A 24,409-nucleotide genomic window follows, 5' to 3' on the forward strand; every position below is an offset into this window, starting at 1 on the left:
TGTTAGCTGAGCCCAGATTGGTTCATGGCTCCACCCTCCCCCAAGAATGCTGGAATCCCTGGAGCCACCACGTTTGGGCAGGGCAGCTGGATCAAAACCAGCAGCAGGGAAGGGCCAGCCCTGGGTGGTGCTGACCCACCCCTTCCTGCCACCCACTGGTTTTTCTAATGCAGGTGTTTGTGCTTTTGCTCTCTTCTCTCTTCTTCTCAGATTTCCTAGTCTTTGAGAATACTACCCTCTAGAACTGTGTCACACAGAACCTGTGACTAGAACATGTTTTTCATTCATTCATTCATTCATTTATGTATTTAAACATACAATAATTGAGCATCTACTATATGCCAGAAACCATGCTGAGTGGGGGGAAGACAGAGTCAAGTAAGTCAAGATCTTGCCTTCAAAGAGTTTATATTCTAGGGCTTCCTTGGTGGAGCAGTGGTTGAGAATCTGCCTGCTAATGCAGGGGACACGGGTTCAAGCCCTGGTCTGGGAGGACTCCACATGCCACGGAGCAACTAGGCCCGTGAGCCACAACTACTGAGCCTACGTGTCTGGAGCCTGTGTTCCGCAACGAGAGGCCGCGATAAGTGAGAGGCCCGTGCACCGCGATGAAGAGTGGCCCCCGCTCGCCGCAACTAGAGAAAGCCCTCGCACAGAAACGAAGACCCAACACAGCAAAAATAAATTAATTAATTAATAAACTCCTACCCCCAACATCTTCTTTAAAAAAAAAAAAAAAAGGAAAAACAAGAAAGAAATTCACTAATCAAATAATAGAACTATTATTCTTAAAAAAAAAAGAAGAGTTTATATTCTAGTGGGGAAACAGACAAGTAAATTGTGATAAATACCTTGAGAGAGGTAAGCACAGGTAAGCTCGGGTAAGCTGCAGAAGGAGCGTCCAAAAAGCAAATTTGGGAGTCAACAAAGACTTCCCGAGGGAAGTCACACTTGAATTGAGTTTTGAAGAAGAAATAGAAATTAGTCTATGAAGGCTGGGTTGGAGAGTAGGGTGGGGAGGACATCTTAGCTGGAAGAGACGGTTTGCCTCAAGGCAAACTGATTGGGGCCAAGTTCCGTGTGGCTCAAACCCAGAGTGCATGCCCCATGAATCTCCTCCAGTTGATTGAAGTTATGTGAAGTTTTCAAATGTATTTTCATGTTGTTCCGTGAACCAGAGGGGGTGGCGGTTACTTCAGAATCGACATGCCTCTGGGGACTGGGCTGGCCAGTGTGCTCCTAGGCCATGGCTCCATCTTTACTTTTCGAAAGGGTTCCCAATTTGGGAAGATCAAACACCCCCATCCCACTCTGTCTCTTGGGCCTGGAGGTTTACTGTGCCTTGGTGTCTTATTTCTGTTTTGGGTGGTGAGCCTTTCTGGAAATGGGCAATTCCACTGGGTCAAGGCCAACTTAAGTCTCCACCCTGGGGAGGACTTCACAGAAGTCCAAAGGTTTTATACTTGAGACTGTATTCCTGATGCTCTTTGAGAGGTAGTCTAGGCCATTCCACAGTGTGGAAGCCTACAGCAGTGGGAACTTCCCAGGCTCCCACCCACTTGGACCCCCTTCTAGAACTTTCTTTTTGTAAAGAGCACAAATACCATTTGTTGCTAAAGTGACTTATTAAAACTCAACAGTAGCTAAGCTATCTGAATGGTCATTTTGCACCATTTTGGGCATTTAAGACAAAGAAAGCAAACTAAAATTGAATATCAATCATATGTTAGATGCTGTTGGTGCTTTCATAAGTATTATCTTATTGAAGGCTCTGTAATGACCCAGTGAGTTGAATGTTATTGTCCAAGAGGTTAAATGAATGCCTTGTCCCAGCCACAGCTGGAAAAGGTAGATTTTAACCAAGAATCCGATGACCACGTTATTATGTAATTTCATTCCACTGAGGTGCCTTCTCTCAGCTGCTAATCAGAGCCAGTGTTTTGACTTACGGCTCTTGGCAGAGTGAGTGCGATTTTACTTACTCCCTCATGGTTTTGTCTCCCATTACTTCTTCCTTCTCTCCTACTACTTCTTGTGTGAGAACATCCAAAGTCCCACCTGACTCTCTATTTGCGATTCATGTCATTAGCCAGTTTGAGCCCCTTGGCCTGGGAAGTGATATGGAGAAAGGATTCCTTTCCCTCAATTTTTCATCTTGAATGTTCCTGTGAGTGCATCCTGTCCAGTTCCACGGGAGTTGACTATGAATGAGATAGGTGGACTCTCAGTGATTCAGTGGTGGATTTGGCTATTGGCTGGTCCCAATGCCAGTTCACCTGTTTGACTATATTCCCACGGCATTGACCTGCCCACCTTAGAAGTCTAGACTGAGAATTGGTCAAGCGTGGATGGGGGATTAAGATGATGCCTGTGTCTGAATTGTATACTGAATTTGACCCCAAACTCAGCTTTAGTAGCACTAGAAAAACATGTTTATGTAGCAGAGATAGGAAAGGTAAAAACGGAGCTAAAGACATAAAGAAATGGTTGTCACTGTTATTATTGGTTTGTCTCTTATCTCTAAGTCACCCATGATCTCTAAGCTCATTCAGTGCTGGATAGAATAGAAAGGAGGCTGCATCTCTGGAACTGAAGGCTATTGATTACCACCTCCCACCCCAGGAGAATTAGAGAATCACAGAATTTTAGAACGTTAAAGAATTTCTAATCCAGCCCTCTTATTTTACAGATTAAGAGCCTGGGACCTCAAATATAAAAATCTGCCCAAACTGATACCTAAACTCCATTGGTATTTCATATTAAGAGTGTGTTTTTATCATTTCGTAGTGCCGGGTGAAGAGACTGGTTGTTGGAAATTCCCAGCTGTTTTAGAGTTCCAGTCCCTTTTCCTGTGGGTGTGACATTCTTTAGGGAACCAGGGGATTCCCAGATATGGGACAGTCACAACTGTAATCACCGTTTTGTGGTGCTTGGAGCTGACAGCACTGGTATTTCCGGCATTCTTTTTCAAATACCTTGACCACCTTGGGGGAAGGCCCCATCAACAAACACTATTTTTGCTCTTGATGGTCTGACCTAGTGTCCGCCCATTAGGGCCATTTCTGGACATTGTCTCTTCTGTGCCTCTGAGGTCTTTAGAGTTGAGTAGCAGAGGGTCAGATGGGTGATGCCCATTGCAGACCTCACATCCTTCAGGCAAAAACACACCGGTTGCTTTTAGCTTCCTTGGGGAACATTCTGTTGTCACCTCATTGAACCAGCGAAGGAGGAAACATAATTTGGTGCCAGTTAAGTTGACACAGAAGTGTGCAGGCAGGAAATCCGAATCCAGCACCACATCTAATGAGCCTGTTACTAGAGGCTCTTGGCAGAGCAAGGGAAAGCGAATGCAAATGCAAAGCAGGTCCTGAGAACTGTTTAAAATTTAGCACCAGCCCCGTTACACGTTCCCTTTGGAGTCACAGAGGATGTTTTGCATGATAAGCTGAGCTTGACTTTGAAACAGGACTCATATGGATTTGTGTGAGAAAGACGGGGCAGTGGCTGCAAAATGAACAGCTGTTTAAACAGTTTAGTGGAGAAGCTAAGGCTGAAGGCAATTATAGGCTCATGGTTCAAGTTTAAATTATACAAACAGCTCTCCCATCGCATGGCCTTACTTTGCTGGGCAATGGAGAGAGATGTGGCCTAATTGGCTTATACTGTATTAAAGAATTATATTGCTAAATCTTCCATCCGGAAGGCACCCGGGTAGAAATAGAGGTGGTGAACAGTGTGGGGAGAGCATCAGGCTTGATGGATTTGGTATAACCAGGCCATGCCTGGGCTTTCAAAATCCTTATTTCTTGGTTCCGTCTGCATGGCCACAAGTTGTAGGGAGGGAACATTCATGAGGGAATAAGTGTGCACATTCGAAATAACTTATTGTCTTTATACAGTGGACCTACCCAGATCAGGCCTTGCCCTTTCTGTTCATTGCCAAAGAAGTAAATCTGCAGGCTGTCGCGACCTCGGGCCTCCTCCTGTGTCCAACTCGCCTTTCTCTGATATCCATTTCTTTTGCTTGGAACTGGGACAGTCACTGAACCTCCACCATATTCATGATGGTAATGGGATGCAGCATTACCGCCTTGACTCTTATTTGAATCAGTGCCTGTGCTAAAAACCAATGTGTGGACACCAAGATCGGCATCTGGTGGGAGCTTCGGTCTCCGGTTTGGACCAACAGATTTCCAAATTGTGTGTATGCCATTTATTTGCTAAGCTCTGGACAAACTGCCTAGGTAATTTAGGAGACCCCTTATTCCTCCAGGTTTCTGTTCAAATGTCCCCTTATCACGAAGCCCTCCTTCTCTGACCACTGGATGCAAAATAACTCTGCCTTCTTCCCACGTGTCACCCACTTCCTAGCACATTATCTCCACTTGAAATATATTTATTCGTTTATTTGTTATCCCACTAAAATGTACAGCCCGTGAGAGCAAGGGCTTTGTCTATTTTGTCTATTGTGATATTTTATCACCTAGAATAGCATGGGGCCTGTAATATATGGCCAATGGGAATTTGTGGAACAGATGCAGAATGGTATGAGGGGTGCTAGGTGATATGCTGCCAGTCTACTGTAGAAGGGCCTGGTTCCCAGGAGAAAGCACAGTGCCCTCTATAGCTGCTCTCCAATTCTTAATTTCTTTGAGCAAACATTTATCAAGTGCTTGGGACCAGGTGTTAAAGGTGCTCTTAGGGTTCAAATATTGGTAGAGCATGTAGACATTTAAATTAAATCCATCCTTTAAGATCCAGCTCTGGTATCAGCCCCTCCTGGGGGCCTTTCTTGAACAGGCTTCTTCCCCAAAGCTAGGTTAGGCACCATTCTTACCGTGTCCCATAGCATCCTGTACAGGGCCTTATCATGGCCCATAGGTAAAGCAGACAAGTACCACGCAACGTGCTTTGTGTTTCCCCTTAAGAGCTCCTTAAGCGCGAGGATTACACCTTACTCATCACTGGCTATAGTGTTGGACACACAGAGTCCTCAGTAAACACCAGTTATCCTTGTTATCACTGCTGTTACTATGTGCATTCAGTAACCAGCATTCACATAGCTGTGGACGTGTGTGATCTCATTTGAAAAACTATATCTGTTCTAGGGATGTAAAGAAAGTTGTTAAAAGAGTCAATCCTAAGAGTTCTCATCACAAGGAAAAAATTGTTTTCTATTTCTTTAATTTTGTACATATATTAGATGATGGATGTTTTCTAAACTTACCGTGATAATCACTTCATGTTGTATGTAAATCAAATTATTATGCTGATCTCCCTGTGCTATGCGGCTGCTTCCCACTAATGACCACCTAGAGGGGTGGGATAGGGAGGGTGGGAGGGAGACATAAGAGGGAGGAGATATGGGGATATATGTACATGTATAGCTGATTCACTTTGTCGTACAGCAGAAACTAACACACCACTGTAAAGCAATTATACTCCAATAAAGATGTCCAATAAAAATTATCATGCTGCTTACCTTAAACTTATACAGTGCTGTGTGTCAATTATATCTCAATAAAACTGGAAGAAAAAAGCCCAGAATTATAGGAAGAAATAAAGAGCATTGGAAATGGTGAATATAAAATAAAGAAAAACCAAAACTATAGCTGTTCTTCTGAAGATATATAAGGCTTAGAAGCAGCTCTGTATTATGCTATACAATATTATTTAATGTTATGTTCTATAATAGTCTCCATTTCAAGCTCTCCTTGTGTTCTGGGGGATGCAGGGATCACTTAGACTGGTCTAGGATCTTTACAAAGAGTTCTCCGGGGACTCCCTGCATCCCCAGAGGCCAGCCAAGGCTCTGATGTACTTTAATAATGATTTTCTATGTGCAGAGGTTAGGAGCTCCTCTGAGCCTGGAGCACATGTTTAACTTCAAGAGGGCAAGTGACAGGCATTCTCTCAGTACTTGTGGGTTCATGACATTTTGATGCTGCCAGTTTGACGCGGCAGTTTTGATTCAGGGCTTCAGGGACATTTTGTCATGGCTTAAAAGACAAATCATTAAACATACAGCGATTTTGTGCAACTAAGAAGTGTGGCCAGTAGGCATCCGGCCACACTGCTGGATCGGGTGTGTACGTTAACCTAATATTTGTGTGTTTTCACTTGGACACGGCTGCCTTGATGCTTGACACTTTCATCACATCACGTGGATCCTGCCAGGATGTCTGGTTTAAATACGTGTGAGTCTCACTGAAATACCAGCCACGTGCCTGATTCTAACTTCGGTGGCAGGAGGGCTTCGGATGAAGCAGAAGGCAGGGGATTCCGCTCTCAAGGGGCTCCTAGAGTTTTTGCCAAGGGCTGGCTAACGAACGCATTCACCACTTCTGAACGTGTACGGCCCCCATTCTCCGTTGGCAGCTTCCTGGTTTACAGCTTCAGATTACTGTCTGGAGAAGTGTTTAAAAAATATAAAAAGATCCTAATGCAAGCATAGAAATATGGTCTATCCGTGTTAAAAAGATGATTTTGATCATTTTCCCTGCTGTGCTGTGAAAAGAACTTTTCCGTCTGTTTCACTTGGTGACGGGAGGAAGTGGTACTTACTGCTCACCGGTCAGAAAGCCCCCGTCTGCTTGCTGTGAGCTTCACGCCCTATCTTCTTCTTTAGACTGTCTGAGCGATCATTAACACACACGTATGCCAGATAGAGATCGCCCCCAGACTAACCAGATGAGTAGAATATTAGGCCATTAAGGGAAGCCCAAGAAGCTTATATTTTGACTAATGTTATCATCTGGGCGTCCTACCAGACCATGTCACATTATTCCTAGTTTTAAAATATTCTGTTATTTATTTATTTATAATTTTTATTTTTTATTGAAGTAGAGTTGATTTACAATGTTGTGTTAGTTTCAGGTGCACAGCAAAGTGATTCAGTTATACATATACATATATCCATTCTTTTTCAGATTCTTTTCCCATATAGGTCATTACGGACTATTGAGAAGAGTTCCCTGTGCTATACAGTAGGTCTTTGTTGATTATCTATTTTATATATAGTAGTGTGTATATGTTAATCCCAAACTCCTAATTTATCCCCCCCGACCTTTCCCTTTGGTAATCATAAATTTGCTTTCTAAATCTGTGAATCTGTTTCTGTGTTGTAAATAAGTTCATTTGTATCGTTTTATTCTGGAAGCAAGTATATTAGGCAGCCTGTTATGAAAAAGTAAGTCTTGTGTTGGGTCCCTGGTCTTGCCTCTGAGACTCTGGAAGCTAAGCTTGGTGTCTTGAAAGAACGATGGTGCAACTGGGTGGGTCCCCGAACTTAAATGTCATGCTTGTCGTGAATGTTCCCTGGAGAAAGGAACCACTTGTGTTGGCTGCCATGCCAGGCCCCCAACATACATTATCATGTTTAACTTCCACAAGGTAGGCCTCGAGCGCTTCTTTCTATAAACAACACAGCTAGCAAGCGATAGAGTCATGATTTGAACCCAGGCTCTCTGTTTCCAAAACCCACACCATTTCCATTATAACCAGTGATTCCAGACCACTAACCTGAAGAGTTCTGTTGGTTCCAAAGGAAGATCTCCCCAGTCTGTGGTGAGAATATCTGGGTGAAGCTGACACCTGCCTATCTGAGAAGGTATCGTCATTTATTCAGAGACTGTGACTTGTCTTTCTAGGTGTTAAAGAACTTGTTTTGTTTGTTTGTCACGTGACGGTGGTTGTAAATGGCAGCTAACAAAGGCGTCCTAAGATGTCAAAGTGAAAACTTGGCCTCCTATGTTGGTCCCCAAGCTTAAATTTGAAATCTTACTGGCCTGGGAAGTGACATAGCTGGAAAAAATAATACTCATTATCCTGGCAAGGGCTCCATTGGCAGAGTCTTAGCATAGCTTGGGTTCACATGGGGTTTTTCTGGAAGAGGGCTGGGGTGCCTCTACGGGTGAAGGTGATCGCGTGCTTCTTAAAGCCATACTTCTTTGACACGGGGTAGCATGACTATTGGCAGCTTAGAGGAGTCCTGATAATGCAAGTGACCTTTTAAAAACCACAATGGAATGAATTTTTTTTTACTAGATAAACCATCTTTTCCAAAAGAGAGGTAGAACTTGGACTGCTAGCATTTATGACTTTTCTGTGTCCAGAATGGGGAAGGCTTGAGCTCAGAGGCATTTAATTTAGCGGTGACTTAGGCTGCGACGCTCCTGGCCTTAGATTATTCAAAAGCCATCTTCTTGCTGTTGATACAAGAATGAAAGAGCTCAGGTTTTGAAGCCAGGCATATATGGAGTTTGACTATCCATTCCTTTTAGCCTGTGACCCTGGGCAAATTACTTTCTGTAAAACAGGGCAGAGATACTTTCCTCAGAGAGTTACCATGGTGGGCAACTCTTGGAAAAACCTCCCACTGCCTATGTGATGCCTTTTTCTGTGATGATCCAAGATAATAGGGATAAAAGCACTTGGCGTGTTGGTGTTTGGTGTGTCCTAGTAACCTGCTTATAGGCAAACTGGAATTCAGGGTGCCCTGAATTGCCCTGGTTTTTACTTTTCTGCCCATGGTTCCAGATTCCCAGCTGTGCCTGGGGAAGGCTGTTTCGCCTCCTACAACCTGAGACCATCAAACTGCAGAGATGCCCAGTGGACTCTAAGCACTGCCTCCCCTTCTGTTTTAGTGCCAACAACATGCCCAAGCAGGTGGAAGTACGGATGCACGACAGCCACCTCAGCTCGGAGGAGCTGAAGCCCCGGCATCTGGGGCTGCGCTTGTGTGACAAGCTGGGGAAGAATCTCCTGCTCACGCTGACCGTGTTCGGTAGGTGACAGGCCTGCCCCACCCTCCCCTCTTCCCCTGGTCTCTCCTGGCTAAGTGTGGAAGCTGGTTCTGGAAGCCAGCCCTCGCCCTGGAAAGCAAGCCACACGCTCTGCCTAACTCTGCCTTTACCCAGGCACGGCTGCCTCAGTGATGCCATCTTCCCTGCCACCTGCCCTAGCCATGTTTGCCCCCTTGGGATTCTTGTGGTTCTCAGATTTCAGTATGCGTGTACATTTCCCATGGGTATGTCAGCATGCAGGTTCCCAGGCCCTACTCACAGAGACTCTGGGCCACTTGGAGTGAGACCTAGGAATCTGCATCTTAGCAAACCTTCTAGGTGATTCCAAAGCAGATGGTCAGTATACCACATTTAGAGAAGTACCTGTGTCCAGAAAAAGGCAACAGTTGCCCTAAACCCCACTAACAGGGCTCCCAAGGTCTGACCTTCCTCAAGCACCTCATTAACTTAGATTCAGTTAGCACATTGGCTAACGAGGTCCGTGTGGAAGAGACTTGTCCCAAAGCCTTGATCCACTCCAGCTCCACCTCAAAAGCCTTACTCCCCTGCCTCTGGCCTCACCCAAGCTCTGGTTATCCTTTCGTGTGACTGTTGATACAGACTTGGCCTTGGGTTTTCAACCAGGATTGATTGAAAATGGGGAAAATTGCGGTTTCTTATAGTGACAACCACATCTTTTCCTTTCTCAACTCCCCCTCCTTGTTCTTCAACTCTTAAGAGGCTATACAGTGAAGCAATGAAGAGCCATCTACACACACACACACACACACACACACACACACACACACACACACACACATATCGTCCATGGCTTCTCCTTCGAGTCAGTCATCTTGGATGTCGGTGGACTAGAGTCAGGACTGGGAACTTGTCCCCCAGCTCAGTTCACTTAATAGAAGAAGACCACAGGTGTGGTAGGGTTTTCCAAGGGTTACCCTCCACAGAAGCAAATTTCATTCATCATAGGTTTTGAAGAAGTGTGTTTTTCACCTGTGGAAGAAAAAAAGATAAGGCTTTTGGCCATGTTACTCTCTTTGCATATCTGGCGTTAACACCATAGCCACATATCTAGGACCTCCCTCTCCCTCTTACTCCAGAAGGTAGTTTATGTTGGCCACCAGTTTGGAGAGATCCAAGGTTTTCTTGTGGAATCCCTGCGTATGCAAAGTGAAAGGCTCCTGCTAGCATCTCTGCCCAAATTGTTTCCTCCCAAATTATATATTTTTAGACACCCCCCTTGACCTCTCCTAAGATCAGCAAGTCTCAAGATCATGTACAAGGACATAGAAGTCAAAGACAAAACTTCTTGAGGATAAGCCATGGGGAAATTATCAGAAGTCAAAGAAAATAGAAGAATAAAGAAAACACCCCAGCTTGGTCACTTAAATGTTCCTTTTATCTGGTATTCAGTTCAAAAGGGAAGAAAAACATTAAACACCATGGAATGTGGCCAGCCTAGGCTGTGAAGAGAAGCAGTATCTGGCACTGTGGATTATTTCTGCTGACAATCTGTGACTCTGCAAGTGGATGATATCCTCAAAGAAGTCAGAGTCAAGTTGCCAGGTTATATTTCCCACAAAGCCTTGAGAAGGCTCTTCTTGACTCTTCTAGTGCTGCCTTTTAGAATAGTTGGAGATACAAAGTATTTTCTCACGAGTCATCGAAATCAACTTCACTTTTCTAATGGTATTTTTGTTATGTGTTAGTCATCATCTGATGATGGAGAAGTATGAGGAAGGTCAATGTCATTGAACTACATCTCTAGAGCTATTCATTTGATGAGGGCAAAAGCTAAATTCATATTTTTCCTTCTCTCTTATAGGTGTCATCCTGGGGGCAGTATGTGGAGGGCTTCTTCGCTTGGCATCTCCTATCCACCCTGATGTGGTTATGTTAATAGCCTTCCCAGGGGATATACTCATGAGGATGCTAAAAATGCTCATTCTGCCTCTAATCATCTCCAGTTTAATCACAGGTAAGACCACCTCTGTGGCACCGGGCCAAAGCGGGTCATACTCCCACTCCAGCTTTTGGATTGACCATAGATTCTCAATTTGGTTGAATCAGTGAATGTGATCATCTGTGTCATTTCACTTCAGAGCCTTGGTTTTTCCTGTCTCTAAAATTGGGATAAGCAACCCTAAAAATAGAGTTTGCCATCTATTGGTTGGTCCATCTGTCTGTCTAGCAACAAAAGATAAAAAGGAAATAGCCGCATGTTAAAAGTGATCATATCTAGTGATTTTAATTTTTAATGTATACTTTTCTCATTTCCCAAATTGTATTTGTTCAGAAACTGACAAATAAAGGTAACAAATAGAAAAAGAAATTTTCTCTTTACTACTTAATTGGGTGTAGAGGGAAGTGGGTATTAAAAATAAATGAAATACTAGATATGAAACCCTTCGAGTTTTTCAGAAGAAAGGTACCCTTAATGTATAGGTCATGTTCACTTGTCTTTTGGCTGAAAGAGCTGTTTTATTTGAAAGAATTTTTTTCCCCTCCCTGGGCTTACCAATTAATATTATTCAAACAAGGTATAAATTGATGAAGTTTAGAGACTAAGCTCTGAGTTAGGGATGAAGAACTGGGCTTTGGTTTATATCTGGGTGCCAACAGGCTGGGTGACCTTGAGAAAGCTGTACCTCTGGACCATCCACCTTATGAAGGTAGTGAAGCTCTGGTAACTCCAAGAGATTCAGATGCTGCAGTCTCATAGCTGGTTGATCAGTGAATCCAGTGAGGGAAAGAGCTAGGACTCAGTGTCAGGAGGATCTTATCATTCAGCCCCAGATTGAGTGAAGCTATGTTTTACTTTAAATGCTCCTTTTTAAACCAGAGCAAATTTGTTCTCCATGCCTGTTTAACAGATTGTACACTGGCCAACCTGGTAAGGAAAGCTCACTTCCGTTGGCCAGAATTAGACTTCAGGTTGTAAGGCGAAACGTGTCACATGTGGGTCAGCTTCATTCAGAGAATTATTAACATCAGTAATAACTTCCTCCCCCACGGCAAAAAAGACTGATGCCCAGAAAGGGTTGCATCTCTCAGTCTAGTAAAAGCAGGAACTGAAACCAGGAAGTAGAAAAACTGAAGAAACTACTGGAAAAAAAACCCAATGAAGGCTGGAGTTTTTGTGACTTGCTTGGAATTTCCGCTAACCATCACAGAAGCTCCTGAAATATAGATGAAGCTCCCACCCATGCTGGGTGTTTTGTGCACCTGTTCTCACATCCCTACTTGAGATCAGAAAATGTGGTGTCCATCAAGTTTCACCTCAGGGGAATGAGAAGGCTGTGCTAGAATCACTTTTCCAGACTTTTGATTTCATGACCAGTAATGTATTCAAAAGACGTTTTGAATACACAGGGCTACCAATCTTTTATTTTCCTAAGCGAGGACATTAAAACCAACAAAAAAACCTAGCATGTACCAGGACCACCACTTCATGAAGAAAGGATATCTTAATATCAAATAATTGGGAAGGACATAATCTCAGAATTAAAAATTGAAGAGAGTATTCAATTTTAACTCACTATTGCAGACTGACAAAAAGTAGTCACCAACCAGTTTATAAACCCTGAACCAGATGTTCTCCGACTCTCCCCAGTTCTCTAGAATCTCAAAAATATCCTTGGAAAATTGAATTGTAAACTGTGGAATTGACCAAATATTCAGGTGAAGAAGCTTTAATTAACCATTAATACGTTTGAGTAATACGAAGCCGAGGGTTGGTTATAGGTATGCAGAGAGGGGCTAGTAACAGGAAAATAATAGAACGAATAATTCTGGATCTCTTTTCCATCCAGGGTTGTCAGGCCTGGATGCTAAAGCCAGTGGCCGCTTAGGCACGAGAGCTATGGTATATTACATGTCCACGACCATCATCGCTGCAGTGCTGGGGGTCATCCTGGTCTTGGCTATCCACCCGGGGAACCCCAAACTCAAGAAGCAGCTGGGGCCTGGGCAGAAGAACGATGAAGTGTCCAGCCTGGATGCCTTTCTGGACCTTATTCGAAATCTCTTCCCTGAAAACCTTGTCCAAGCCTGTTTTCAGCAGGTAACCTAGAGTTCTGATATCCATTGTTCTCCAAACTCCTAAGTTACAAAGGTGGTAACTTAGAGACTGTTTCAACAAATCAGCTCTGGGGGGTAACTTTTTTCATATTTATACTCTGCCTAGGGGTTGTATGGGGTCATCTGGGGCAGGAGTTTAGGATTGGAGTCGTGTTGTCTTTGTTTTCTTAACCTTCCCTTTCTTTTGCAGTCCACTTCATAACATTTAGCTCTGGGGTCCCTCGTCTCCTTTTTTTCTTTGATCTCTTTTTCTTCTCTTTGGTTCTTGTCTCTGTGTCGTCCAAGGGGACATTTTGATCACCCTTGCCCACAACTCTCTAGAGTACTCAGTGGTTCTTGATCTTAGCAGTATAACAAAACCACATGTGGTCCATTTAAAAATGCACGTGCTCTACAGAATCAGAATCTCCAGGGTGGGCCCGGGGACTGGGTATTTGTCAAATTCTGGTAGTAATACATGAGGATTTTGGAAAGTTTATAGATGCACATAAAGTAAAAATTCAAGTCCCCACGTCGCTTCCCTAGAGCTACTCATGTTTCCTCCTATATATTTTCTTTGTCACATACGCGTGTGCATAAAATTAAAAAAAATTCAGCTCTGGTGGTGCTGCATCGTACACACTGCGTTACACCTTGCCTTTTCGTTTAACAGTGTTTTAGCGTCATCTCTCTCTTTCGTTTTTCATTGTCGTGTAGTATTTCTAAAGGATAAATTCTAGAAGCAAAACTGTCCTGCCAAAGAGTTGATATTTTGAATTTGCTGGATGTTGCAAAAATAGCCTTACAAAATTTGTATCGATATATATGTTCCTACCAGCTGCACACAGGCATATCTAGTTTTTAACACACGACTCTTAAAACCAGTTGATTCTGCTGGGTGTGTTACCGACCAGGGTTCTTGGACTCTTTAATCAATAGAAATTGATAAGAGGCCAGATGAGAAGTTCAGGCAAGACTTTTTTGGACTTGTGCTGCCGTACAGCGAAAACAGGTTAACAGCTTCCCTCGCTCCCTCCCTGGGGGTGGGGGGCAGGGCCGGCAAGCTGGTCCCTTAAATGGGGTGAGGGTGAGGATGGGTCCAGGGCTTAGGCGGGAGGGGTGGCGTGCCCACCCCCTTGGTGTGCCGTGCGCAGCTTTTGCTTTTGCTCCAGACACCTCAGAAGTGGCAGTTGGGTTTTGGGTCTTTTTGTATCTGGTTGTTCATAATTTGCCCCAACTGCGCATGCACGCAGTTATTTTTAGTCCCTTATCGTTTCTTTGTATCCTGCTGTCTGGCCAGGTGCAAGCACTGCAGCAAAGAGTCCCAGATATCCCGGGTCCCAGATCCCAGCCTCTCTCAAGTGGAACCACTGAGTTAGCTGCCCAGGCCCCCCTCACCAGCCTGTTGTCTAGACCTAAGTTTAGGTTCGAATACACCTCAGTTCACATTAACTCTGGTTGGAAGTAAACTAGAATCAAGGAACCTCCTTCAACCATTTCCAGGGAATCACAGAAGAATACATTGAGGAAACAGGTCACAGAGAAGAAAAGTCTGCACTCCCAGCTGCCCCCAAAGTGCCATTGCCCATCACTGCTGAGCCCAGTTGACTCTGGATAAATCCGGAATATGGTCTCTGATTTCCAATACCACTTCAGAGGCACTTGTAGCAAGGAGCTGTATTAAAGGAAACATTCCAGGCAGGGGAAGTTGGGTGGGGAGTGAGTAGAAACAGGCTAGGGAAGGGGTGCTTACCGGTACCCTCTCTGTGCAATGTGCCCGCCCCTCAGCCAGCCTGCTTGGAAAGGCGAGTTTGCTTTGCTCTGGGGTGATAGGCGCAACCGGGTGCCAAGGCTATTCTTAACGTTTTGGAAAGAGCGCCCTGGAGCTGTAGCAGCTGGAGGCTGAGCTGGTAGGAGTCTGGGGGTAGGGGTAGCATCGGAAGGACGGGGAGGGACAGGTTTGGGCCTCCCTTCTGTGCCCCATCACGCCCACGCTGCATGCAGGAAGGAGTCCCTTTCGTCTGAGTCAGTGAGGCAGAAGAGAGAAGCAGGCAGCGCTCAGAGCTGTTGCTCTGGGCTGCGGTCAGTTCCTGTGGTGTCAGCCATGCTTGTGCTCCCTGACCTGTCTGGTCGATGGGCAATCTCTAGTGTCCCCCAGGGCAAGGGGCACTGGGGGACACTAGAATAGAGGACCACGCCATTCCCTGCCTCAGCCCTGCCCTGGACCCACCCCTCCACTGACAAAATTCATCTGAGGAGTGAGCCCTTAGTCCTCCAGCTAGAAGCCCAAGGACATGGTCCTTTGGGTTAGGACACTCAGAGAAATAATCATGTGGAATATGTGACCGCAGGGTGAGGGAGGGTGCAGCTTCCTTAAGCCAGACTCCTGGCAGCCCAGAGGAAAGGAAGCTTAAACTAGGTGCAGTCGGCAGGCTTAGGAGGGCCTTGAAGAGGGTTGGAGGAAAGGGAACTCTTTGACGGTGACATGGAATTACCAGAGAGAAAGGGTGCTGGGTGGTGCCTTCCGTGCCCTTGGGGTACAGCTGGGAGTGGTTTCAAATAACCTCTCTTGGGTGGAGGGAGCTTCAGGACCAGAGTTAGACACAGAGACATAAAGAGAAAGGCGTGCTGTCTCCAGTGCAGAGGCTCCCCCCACAAGGTGGCAGGACCTGTGTCTCTGAGAGCAGGGAGGCCTCCTGTTCACTGCTCCGGGCTGACTCTGAACCATGGTGAGGTTTCCAAGGTGGCAACGGGCTGTCAGGTGTGGCCTGACCACATTCATCAGGCCCAGTGAGAGTGACCACATGGGGTCCTTTCTTCCGGGGAATTCACTGAACTGGGTTTGCTCCTTTGGCCGATATTTGGGTGCACAGGACGCCACAGAGAATGAACCAGGCGGGCTCCCTGCTCAGTGGAGCTGACTTACATTCAGGGACTGCGGGGAGATAGACCAGAACAAATGTCAGGTAAACGCACAAGGTACTTAAAAATTAAGGTAAGTGCACTCTGAGAGCTGGAGCAGGCTGATGGGCTAGTAACTGGGGGAGACGTCTGAGCTGAGATGATAAGGGGTCAGAATGAGCCAGCCCGGGGCTTCCCTGGAGGCACAGTGGTTAAGAATCCACCTGTCAATGCAGGGGACACGGGCTCAAGCCCTGGTCTGGGAAGATCCCACATGCCGCGGAGCAACTAAGCCCGTGCGCGACAACTACTGAGCCTGCGCTCTAGAGCCCGTGAGACACAACTACCGAGCCCACGTGCTGCAACTACCGAAGCCCGTGCACCTAGAGCCCGTGCTCTGCAACAAGAGAAGCCACCGCAACGAGACGCCCGCGCACCGCAACGAAGAGCAGCCCCCGCTCTCCAGCAACTAGAGAAAGCTGGTGCGCAGCAACGAAGACCCAAACGCAGCCAAAAATAAATAAATAAAATAAATAAGTTTATTAAAAAAAAAAAAAGAGTGATCCAGCCTGAGGAGAACTGGGGGAAGAGCCCGCTAAGCAGGGGCAGAGGCTCATGGAGGTTGGCAAGCACTTGGTGAGAAGAGAAGCAAGGCTGCTGCTTGGGGAGTGGAGTGGGTGCAGGCGGACCTGGCAGGCCAGGGTCAAACTCTGGTTCTTATTCTAAGAGTTCAGGCAAGGAGATGACTGTTTTTCTATTTCTATTTTATTTATTTATTTATTTATTTTTGCGGTACGCGGGCCTCTTACTGTTGTGGCCTCTCCTGTTGCGGAGCACAGGCTCCGGACGCACAGGTTCAGCGGCCATGGCTCATGGGCCCAGCCGCTCCGCGGCATGTGGGATCTTCCCGGACCGGGGCACGAACCCGTGTCCCCTGCATCGGCAGGTGGACTCTCAACCACTGCGCCACCAGGGAAGCCCTGTTTTTCTATTTTTAAAAAATCAACCTGGTAGCTCTGGATATAGACAGAGCTCCAGGTAGCTACCTACCTGGGGATCGCAGGTAGCCAGGAAGAGGAGATGAGTCAGTGAGCAGGCTTTTGCAGGTTTTAAGGTGAGAGACCCTGGTGGCTGGGACTGGAGTTGGCAGCCAGCTGGGGTTCTTCAACCCAAACAGGCTTGAACTGAGAACTCAGAGAACCCGGCCTGTCGTCCAACCTTCAACTCAGCCGCTGAGCCGTGCTCTCTGGAAGCTAGATTTTGGAGCTGAACATAACTCATTTTGAATGCTGCTTCAGTAAACTACTAGCTGTCTGTCCTGGGGTTAGTTACTCAGCCCTGTGAGCCTTGAGGGGCTCCTGTTGACACAAGAAGTAATAGTTGTCAAAGGTGGAGCAGCTGGCCGCCCCCCTGATCCTGGAAGCACCATTTATTCAGGCCCATGGCCGTTACTCCTTTGAACTTGAACTTTGGCTTCTTTAGCCTTCTCAGGATAGGCCTACAGTTGGCTCTGATCCCCACTTTGTCCCCAGGAGGGTGACTCTGTTGTTCATGGAAGCTTCCCTTCAGATCCTTCCTGCGTTCTCTCTTTGTGCCAGCGTTGCCCAGACCAAGGGGACCAATGAACTGCCCGTTCCCATTCAGCTGGGGCTGCCCTTCTCCCTGCACAAGTGCCTTGCCTCAGGGAATGCTATGCTTCCCTCTCTCCCAGTTAGGAGAACTGGTCAGGTCAGCCTTACTTACTCTCGGGCCCAGCTGCTGTACGGTTGGGTCCATAGAGTTTATCAGGCAGCACAGGTGGTGAAAGACCTCAGCGGTGGTCAGTGCATCTGAGTTGAGGTCCCAGTTCTCCCAATAATTCTACGACGTCTGATGAGCCACTTGACTTCTCCATGCCCCCTCTTCTGTATCTATTCAGGCTTCAGCCATCTGTCACCGACTGTGTGCCTGCACTGACGTTCTAGGATTCTGCATGACTTCTGTTTTAATGCCCCTGGAGGTAGTGTTTCTCGGGGCTTAGACATGAGTTTTCACAGCATGCAGGGTGCCTGGCACCTTTAAAAATAGGGTGGCCGCCCCAGATGTCGAGGAGTAGCGTGAGAGCTTCTTAGGGGGCCGTTTGCACAGGGATGCTTGGGGAACATTGAGCAAGGCTTGGCACCACCGCCCCGAAGGAGTGGGTGTCTTCCCACCTTACCTATGGCATATGAGCCAGTGACCCTGCCTTGGGGGCTGCTGGCAGCTGGCACATCTGGCAGCTACATGGAGCTTCCCAGCAGAGCCAGGCTCTGGGAGGAGCCTCAGTGAGAGTGGGCCTGTGAAGATTCCGTGCGACAGGAACCAGGCAGGGAGAAGGAAATCACCTGGATCATGAGGTGCTGATCTGACTTCCAACAAGACCCCTGCCCTCCTGTTCGTGACCAGATCCAGGACCCTCCACAGGGGCTAGCAGGGCATCCAGCTGGGTCTCACATTTGCTACTATCTCCATGGGAATGAAACAAGCAGACAGGCATCCCTCAACTTGAAGCTTGGGTCCCATTACCAATCACACTGCTTATAGTAGTTACAAAGGAATGTTATAAATCCTGTCATTATCGTGGGGTGAGGACAGTCGTCTCCCACTGCATTTGTGCCATGAAGCGTCACTCTGTCAAGCACAAACATATAAAATATTCCCCGATTTCATAAACTTGTTTGGCCATTTCTTAATTATAATATTTTTGACATATTGGGAATTCAAACATTTATGTAAGCGGCCAGGCTTTTGGTGACCTTTTACACCAAACCTCTCATCTTTATGGTTTTTTTTCCCCACTCCATTAGATTCAAACAGTGACAAAGAAAGTCCTGGTGGCCACTCCATCAGACGAGGACAGCAATGCCACCAATGCTGTCCTCTCGCTGTTGAATGAGACTGTGACTGAGCCGCCTGAGGAGACGCAGGTGGTTATCAAGAAGGGCCTGGAGTTCAAGGACGGCATGAATGTCTTAGGTAGGCACACTGGGCTTCATCTCCTTGGGGGAGGTGCCTCTGCCGGGGCCACGTGGCCAGCTTTCCCTGCAGGTCAGCACCTAGGCATCCTGGCTTCCTTCTCAGAAAGCCGATCGCCCTGCTGTCCTGTAGGTGGAGCAAGAGGCTGTCTCTGGGGAGCGAATTCGAGGGTCACTGGGACTGAAAACTGAGAGGGGAGGGGCGAGGGAGACGGCAGGAGCAACAGCACGTGGGGACGTGGCAGCTGGACTGGGGTATGGGCGAAGCGAGGGGACTGACGTTCACAGGGCACTTGCCCCCACTTTCTGCGTGGTGTTGGCAAGTCACTCTCTCTGACTCTCCATTTCATGAAGTTACACGTCCAATCCTTTCATTTCCTAAGCGTTTCTTTTTGAGGCGCCCTTGTGTCTGTCCCAGGACTATGCTAGGCATGGGGGCTGTCCCTCCCCAGCCCTCACAGTCTGTAAACAAATGCAGTGCTATCAGGAGCGAACGTGTTGGCGCTGGTGCCAGAACGAGCTTGTCAAAAGGAGACTGTCTGGCTTAACTTTCTGGGATTTCAGTGAGCTTGGAACCTTCTGAGAGTGTCATCCCAGGGGTTCTCTGGCTCTGACGTTAGACTGGTTTGTATCCAGTTTGGATCCCTTATGGACCACTCACCGGTTATCTAATCGTGGGCTGCCTCCTCCACTTCTCAAGATTCATCTGTAAAGCGGGCATGGGGTTGGCATTTCTCCTGTAGATCGTTGTGAGGATTCAATGAGATTGCGCACGTAGGCACGATGGTACGCGCCATATGCTTTATCGTGTGAGCCGCTGTCATCATTAATGGCCGGGGGTGGAGTGCTAAGCGGCTCGGTAGAAAACACCCCACAGGGGATAGAGACTCCCCATTGTGTGGTGACTCCAGTTTGCTCACTCTACTCCCCATCCACCCTCCGGGTTCACTCCCCCACCCATAATAACCCCCATCCACTGTTAGAATGGTGTCCCAAGACAAGACATTTGGTCATAAGCTGCGAGAAATGGGAAATCTATGTGGAAGAAGTATGTTGATCCATGCAAGCGAGATTTCTAAGGATTTGAATGAGAGCTGTTTAGAAAAGGTTGAGCTCACTTTACCATCTAGGAGATCAAATGCCCTTGTCTCTTTGATAGGGGCATCAGATAAAATACAGGGTGCCCAGTTTCATGTGAATTTCAGATAAACAACAAATAATTTTCAAGTGTTAAGTATGTCCCAAGTATTGCATGGGATATACTTGTACTAAAAAATGTTTTTCATTGTTTTTCTGAAGTTCAGATTTTACCTGGGAGTGCTTTTTGTTTGTTCTAAATTTGGTAACCGTTCTCCTTACTTATCCAGAACGGTGGAGAAACAGAGGCGGAGGGAGAAGGATTGCCTGACCAGTGAAAAGTGTCTTTTTCTTTGACCCGGCAGGAAGCAGAGAGTGAGGGAAGAGATAAGCTGACCAGGTTGCCAGGCAACGGAAGATCAATAAACATTGCTGATAACCAGTGAGAGGCGAGAGGAGGAGGGAGTGAGGAGAAGATAGGAGAGTTCCTCTGAGAAGGAGGGTTTGCAGATATCCTCAGCATCCAACCCTGAGTGGCTCTTCTCTCCCACTGTCCAGATATCTGTGACCCTTTCAGGCATTCCCAAATCCCCTTGCCCCACAGACCCTATGGTCAAAGTGGCCCCACTATTTTCTACTGTGGCCATGCGTAATGGGGCCAGTGCTTTGGGGTGAATCATTCAGAAGACTTTTGTGGTCATTTCCAGAGTTCTGGTGGATTCTGGGAAGTCACATGACCTTTGGCTGTACCAGGGAGTTTCAACACAATTCAGGACTCTCTCAACCCCAGTGACCAAGTCTAAGAGGGCTTTGTTCAAATGAAACACCCCTGTTCCAGCGACTTCAATGAGGCAGTGTTTACAGAGGGAAATGCACAAGCTGGCTGTGGGTTTCCAAGTGCAAATTGAAGCTCTGGAAAGCTAAGGGAAGTTAGATTGTTGAGAAACTTCCCATTTACAAATCATGGCTGAAATAAGGTTCTTTCCATTGTCTTCCAAGGGCAGAGATGGTGGCCTTTTTTTTTTTTTTTTTGGTTTTGGTTTGTTTTTTGGCTTTGGAAAGTCCCAAGGATCAAGCATTGCAAGAGTGAAGATAAAAATCCTGGCTCTGGCCCCCCACTTCTTTAAAGACTCATTTCTTTACCCCCAAAACCTCCAGACTGCTCCGGGCTCTACTTCAATCCCAACCACTTAAATCAACTCCTGTGTGAGACAGCTCCTTTCAACATCTCTCTCTTACACTCATAGAGATGGCCCGTTTCTGGTGACCCTGCCAGGGAAGCTATTTTATTCTAGTTCTTGGGGACCTTGAGACCTTGAACATTTTCTCTTAAAATTTCCAAATGGAATTAACCAAGTGATACTAGCTATTCTCAGCCAGAATGTTCACCACACACCTAGCAAACTCCTCTCCATGGGCTTGACGAGAGCCTGAATTTGATTTCCTCCATTACCACAGAACTAGGTCACTCTCTTCTGTCACTCTGATTCTAGGTCATGCTAATTCTCATTAAGCCTTTGTGTTTATGGCCAATAACTCACTTATAAGTCACTAGTTAAGCTTTCTGGCCAAGAGCTAAAAAGGGGAAATATTAACTCCCGAGGATTAACAATTTCAGTGCAAGTGCTAGATTTTTTTTGCTGAGGGGAGCAAAGGGTAGTTGAACAGTCTGGGTTGACGTGTGCTTGGTGTGGGAGGTGAGTGGTTTCGGTGACTAGAGAAAAGGTAAAAGCAGAGGTTTAGAAAGAATTTTCCCCTAAGAGAATCATATTATAATGCTATCATTTACTTTGATACAGCTCAAGACTGCAGGCATAAAAGGACGGACGCAATAGGAAATTGGATGGAATAGGGAGGGACCGGAAATGAAGTCTGCCAAACTGGGACAGGGTAGGTGTAAGGAGAGGAGGGAGAGAGAGGGAAGAGTGGATGGCCCGTACTGCAGGTCAGAGAAAAAGTCAGATGGGCAAGCAAGGGACTGTTGCCAAGGGGACAATGACATTGATTTATAGTCCATGCAAGCCTTCAGCGTTGGAGCCCCAAGATTGGCAATAACAGATTGGGAGCTGGGGGGCGCATGACGACTGGTTATCAGAAATCCAGAGAGCCTTCAGGCAGTAACAGGGACATCCGTTAGCCATGTAGTGTGCCCCAGTCCCTGGGAGGGTCTGGGTGAGACTCCAGGGTGAGAGGCTGAGGAAGAGGGGTGGGACAGAGTGGAGCCAGAGAAACTATTCTGGGGAGAGAGAAGCCAGGTCTTGCCTAGGAGGAGCTACCGTATCAGGCAGGTTCCCTGGACAGATACTCAGGGAATGAGGTAAAAGGTAACATAGAAATAAGACCCAAGGTTGGCTGTTGGGCTTGGTCCAGGACCTAGTGCAATTTGATGCCAGCATCAAGACCTGGCGACAGGGTTCCTCAAATCCTGCTGGCCTGGGATTAGATTGAGCCTGGGGGCTGGGGGGAGGGGGGCTGCATTTAGATGGAAGTCAAGGGATATCAAGTGAAGGGAGAAGAGGGCCAAGGGGCTAGGAAGTAACAAAGACTATGTTCTCACTTTATGATCCTGAAAAAAAAAAACCACAATAAAAAAGAAAGCATTCTAACCATTTTGACCATGGAAACAATGATGATGAATTAATAAATAACAGGTTAAATCCAAACAAATTGGGTCATTTGGGGTTTCCCAACTGTTTTGGATTTTTCATTGCTTTCCCTTGGATTTTTCGAGATTCTTCCTCCTTCTCCAATTAGGCACACAGCAACAGGAAAAATATTTTATGTTTAGGATTTTCCTAGAGTGAAACACACCAGCCACGCATGAACTTGGGATAACACCAAACTAATACAGACATAACCCTGGCAGAGACTGAATTGGCTAATTGGTCTCTGCTATTCTAATATTGGCTCCAAAGTTTGCATGATAATCCCCAAGTCCCAACAAGGCTTCCTTCTTTAATCTGTGTACTAATGGAATCTGCTTCCACATGATTTCGTAAGTGAGGAGGAGAGAGAAGAGAGTACTTTTCAGTTTGGAATGAAAATGAATTCCTTTTCTGCAAGGAACTAACCTGCTTACAGTTCAACTTGCTTGTATGGAAAGTATTCAGGAAAGCCATAATCATCCAGGGGAGAAGTGTGAAACGTAATGCTTTTGTCTTTTAATGCCTAATTCATAGGGTAACAGGTGGTAAGAATGTGGCTCCACACACGGGGGATAGTAACGAACAAGGGAGAAGAAACACATACTTGGTAATTTGTCCTTCTGTGTCCTGTGATTCACCCAACAGGTCTGATAGGGTTTTTCATTGCTTTTGGCATTGCCATGGGGAAGATGGGCGAGCAGGCCAAGCTGATGGTGGAATTCTTCAACATTTTGAATGAGATTGTAATGAAGCTAGTGATCATGATCATGTGGTAAGTGGGCTTGTTCTTACTTCACGGTGGTGGCGTGTGAGATGGCCTTGGGGTCGCCAGAGGACACTGGAGCCCTCCCAGCAGGAAAGAGTGGGCAGGCGTGAACCAAGCAAAGGGCTCTCCAGAAAGACTTTGAGAAAGGGATGCAAATCTCTTTTTTGGAGCTTTCACTAGAAACTGGGCTGGAAAACTATAGCCTGTGGGCCAAATCTTATCTGCCGTTTGTTTTGTATGGCCCGTGAATTAAGAATGGGTTTTATGTTTTTATTTGACTGAAAAAAAAAATCAAAAGAGAAGTAATATTCCACCACACGTGAAAATTATGTGAAATTCACATCCAGTGCCCATAAATAGTTTTGTTGGAACCCAACCATACCTATTTGTTCATGTATTGTCAAGGGTTACTTTTGTGCAAAAAGACAGAGTTGAGTAGCTGTGACCAAGACTGCGTAGCCTGTAAAACCTAAAATATTTAGTACTTGGCCCCTTACATAAAAAGGGATGGCCCCTTCCATCCCTGCCCTGGAAGAAAAGACGTTAAAAAAAAAAAAAAAGAAAGAAAGAAAGGACAGAAAAGCTGAAAAACCCAATTAGTAATCCTGAAGGTGAGCGGTATCAGGATACACTACACCAAGACAGGGCCAAGATCTCAGGGATAGGGCATGACCCAGGGTGTCTGGGAGAACCATTGCGCCAGTATTCTGGTGTCCAAAAGCAATGCACCTTAGACCTGGGTTACTCGTGACTCATATAAAAAGAAAAGGCAGTTCTCAGGCCGTGCAAGAAAAAGTGAAATCACAAAAGGTTAGAATTGTAAGTGCTCTTGGAAATCTGGTCCCACTCTCTGGTTTTACAGCAGAGAAAACTGGTCCAGAGACACTAAATCCTGATTCTTTAACATCATCGTGACCACCATCATCATAAAAACTATCTTTTATTGATTTCCTCTTATCTGCCAAGAGCCATGAGAGTGCTTCATACCTATCAAATGTAATCCCCACAACCCTGCAAAGATGGTGTTATGGTCCCCATGGGACAGAAAAGGCAACTGAGGCTCACTGAGGTGAGTTAACTTGCTTAAGAGTGTAGCGCTAGGGAGAGGAAGAGCTGGGGTTTATGCTGATATCAAAACCTTTGATATGTAAGCGGGTGGGGGGTTTT

The 24,409-nt window shown here is 46.2% G+C and overlaps 1 protein-coding gene across 1 annotated transcript in view; it reads left to right on the forward strand.

Moving 5' to 3' along the window:
* Positions 1 to 8,645: 8,645 nt before the first annotated feature.
* The window catches only part of SLC1A2 (solute carrier family 1 member 2), a gene marked incomplete at its 3' end in the record, with an annotated part of 49,271 nt that continues 33,507 nt past the window's right edge, over positions 8,646 to 24,409 (forward strand). The window contains exons 1-5 of the mRNA XM_079930133.1: positions 8,646 to 8,785; positions 10,627 to 10,779; positions 12,614 to 12,864; positions 18,587 to 18,755; positions 23,122 to 23,248. Coding sequence (XP_079786259.1) covers positions 8,656 to 8,785; positions 10,627 to 10,779; positions 12,614 to 12,864; positions 18,587 to 18,755; positions 23,122 to 23,248 — 830 coding nt within the window. The 5' untranslated portion in view covers positions 8,646 to 8,655. The remainder of the gene's footprint in view (positions 8,786 to 10,626; positions 10,780 to 12,613; positions 12,865 to 18,586; positions 18,756 to 23,121; positions 23,249 to 24,409) is intronic.

Source organism: Stenella coeruleoalba, assembly GCF_951394435.1.
Source record: "Stenella coeruleoalba genome assembly, chromosome: 8".
NCBI lineage: Eukaryota > Metazoa > Chordata > Mammalia > Artiodactyla > Delphinidae > Stenella > Stenella coeruleoalba.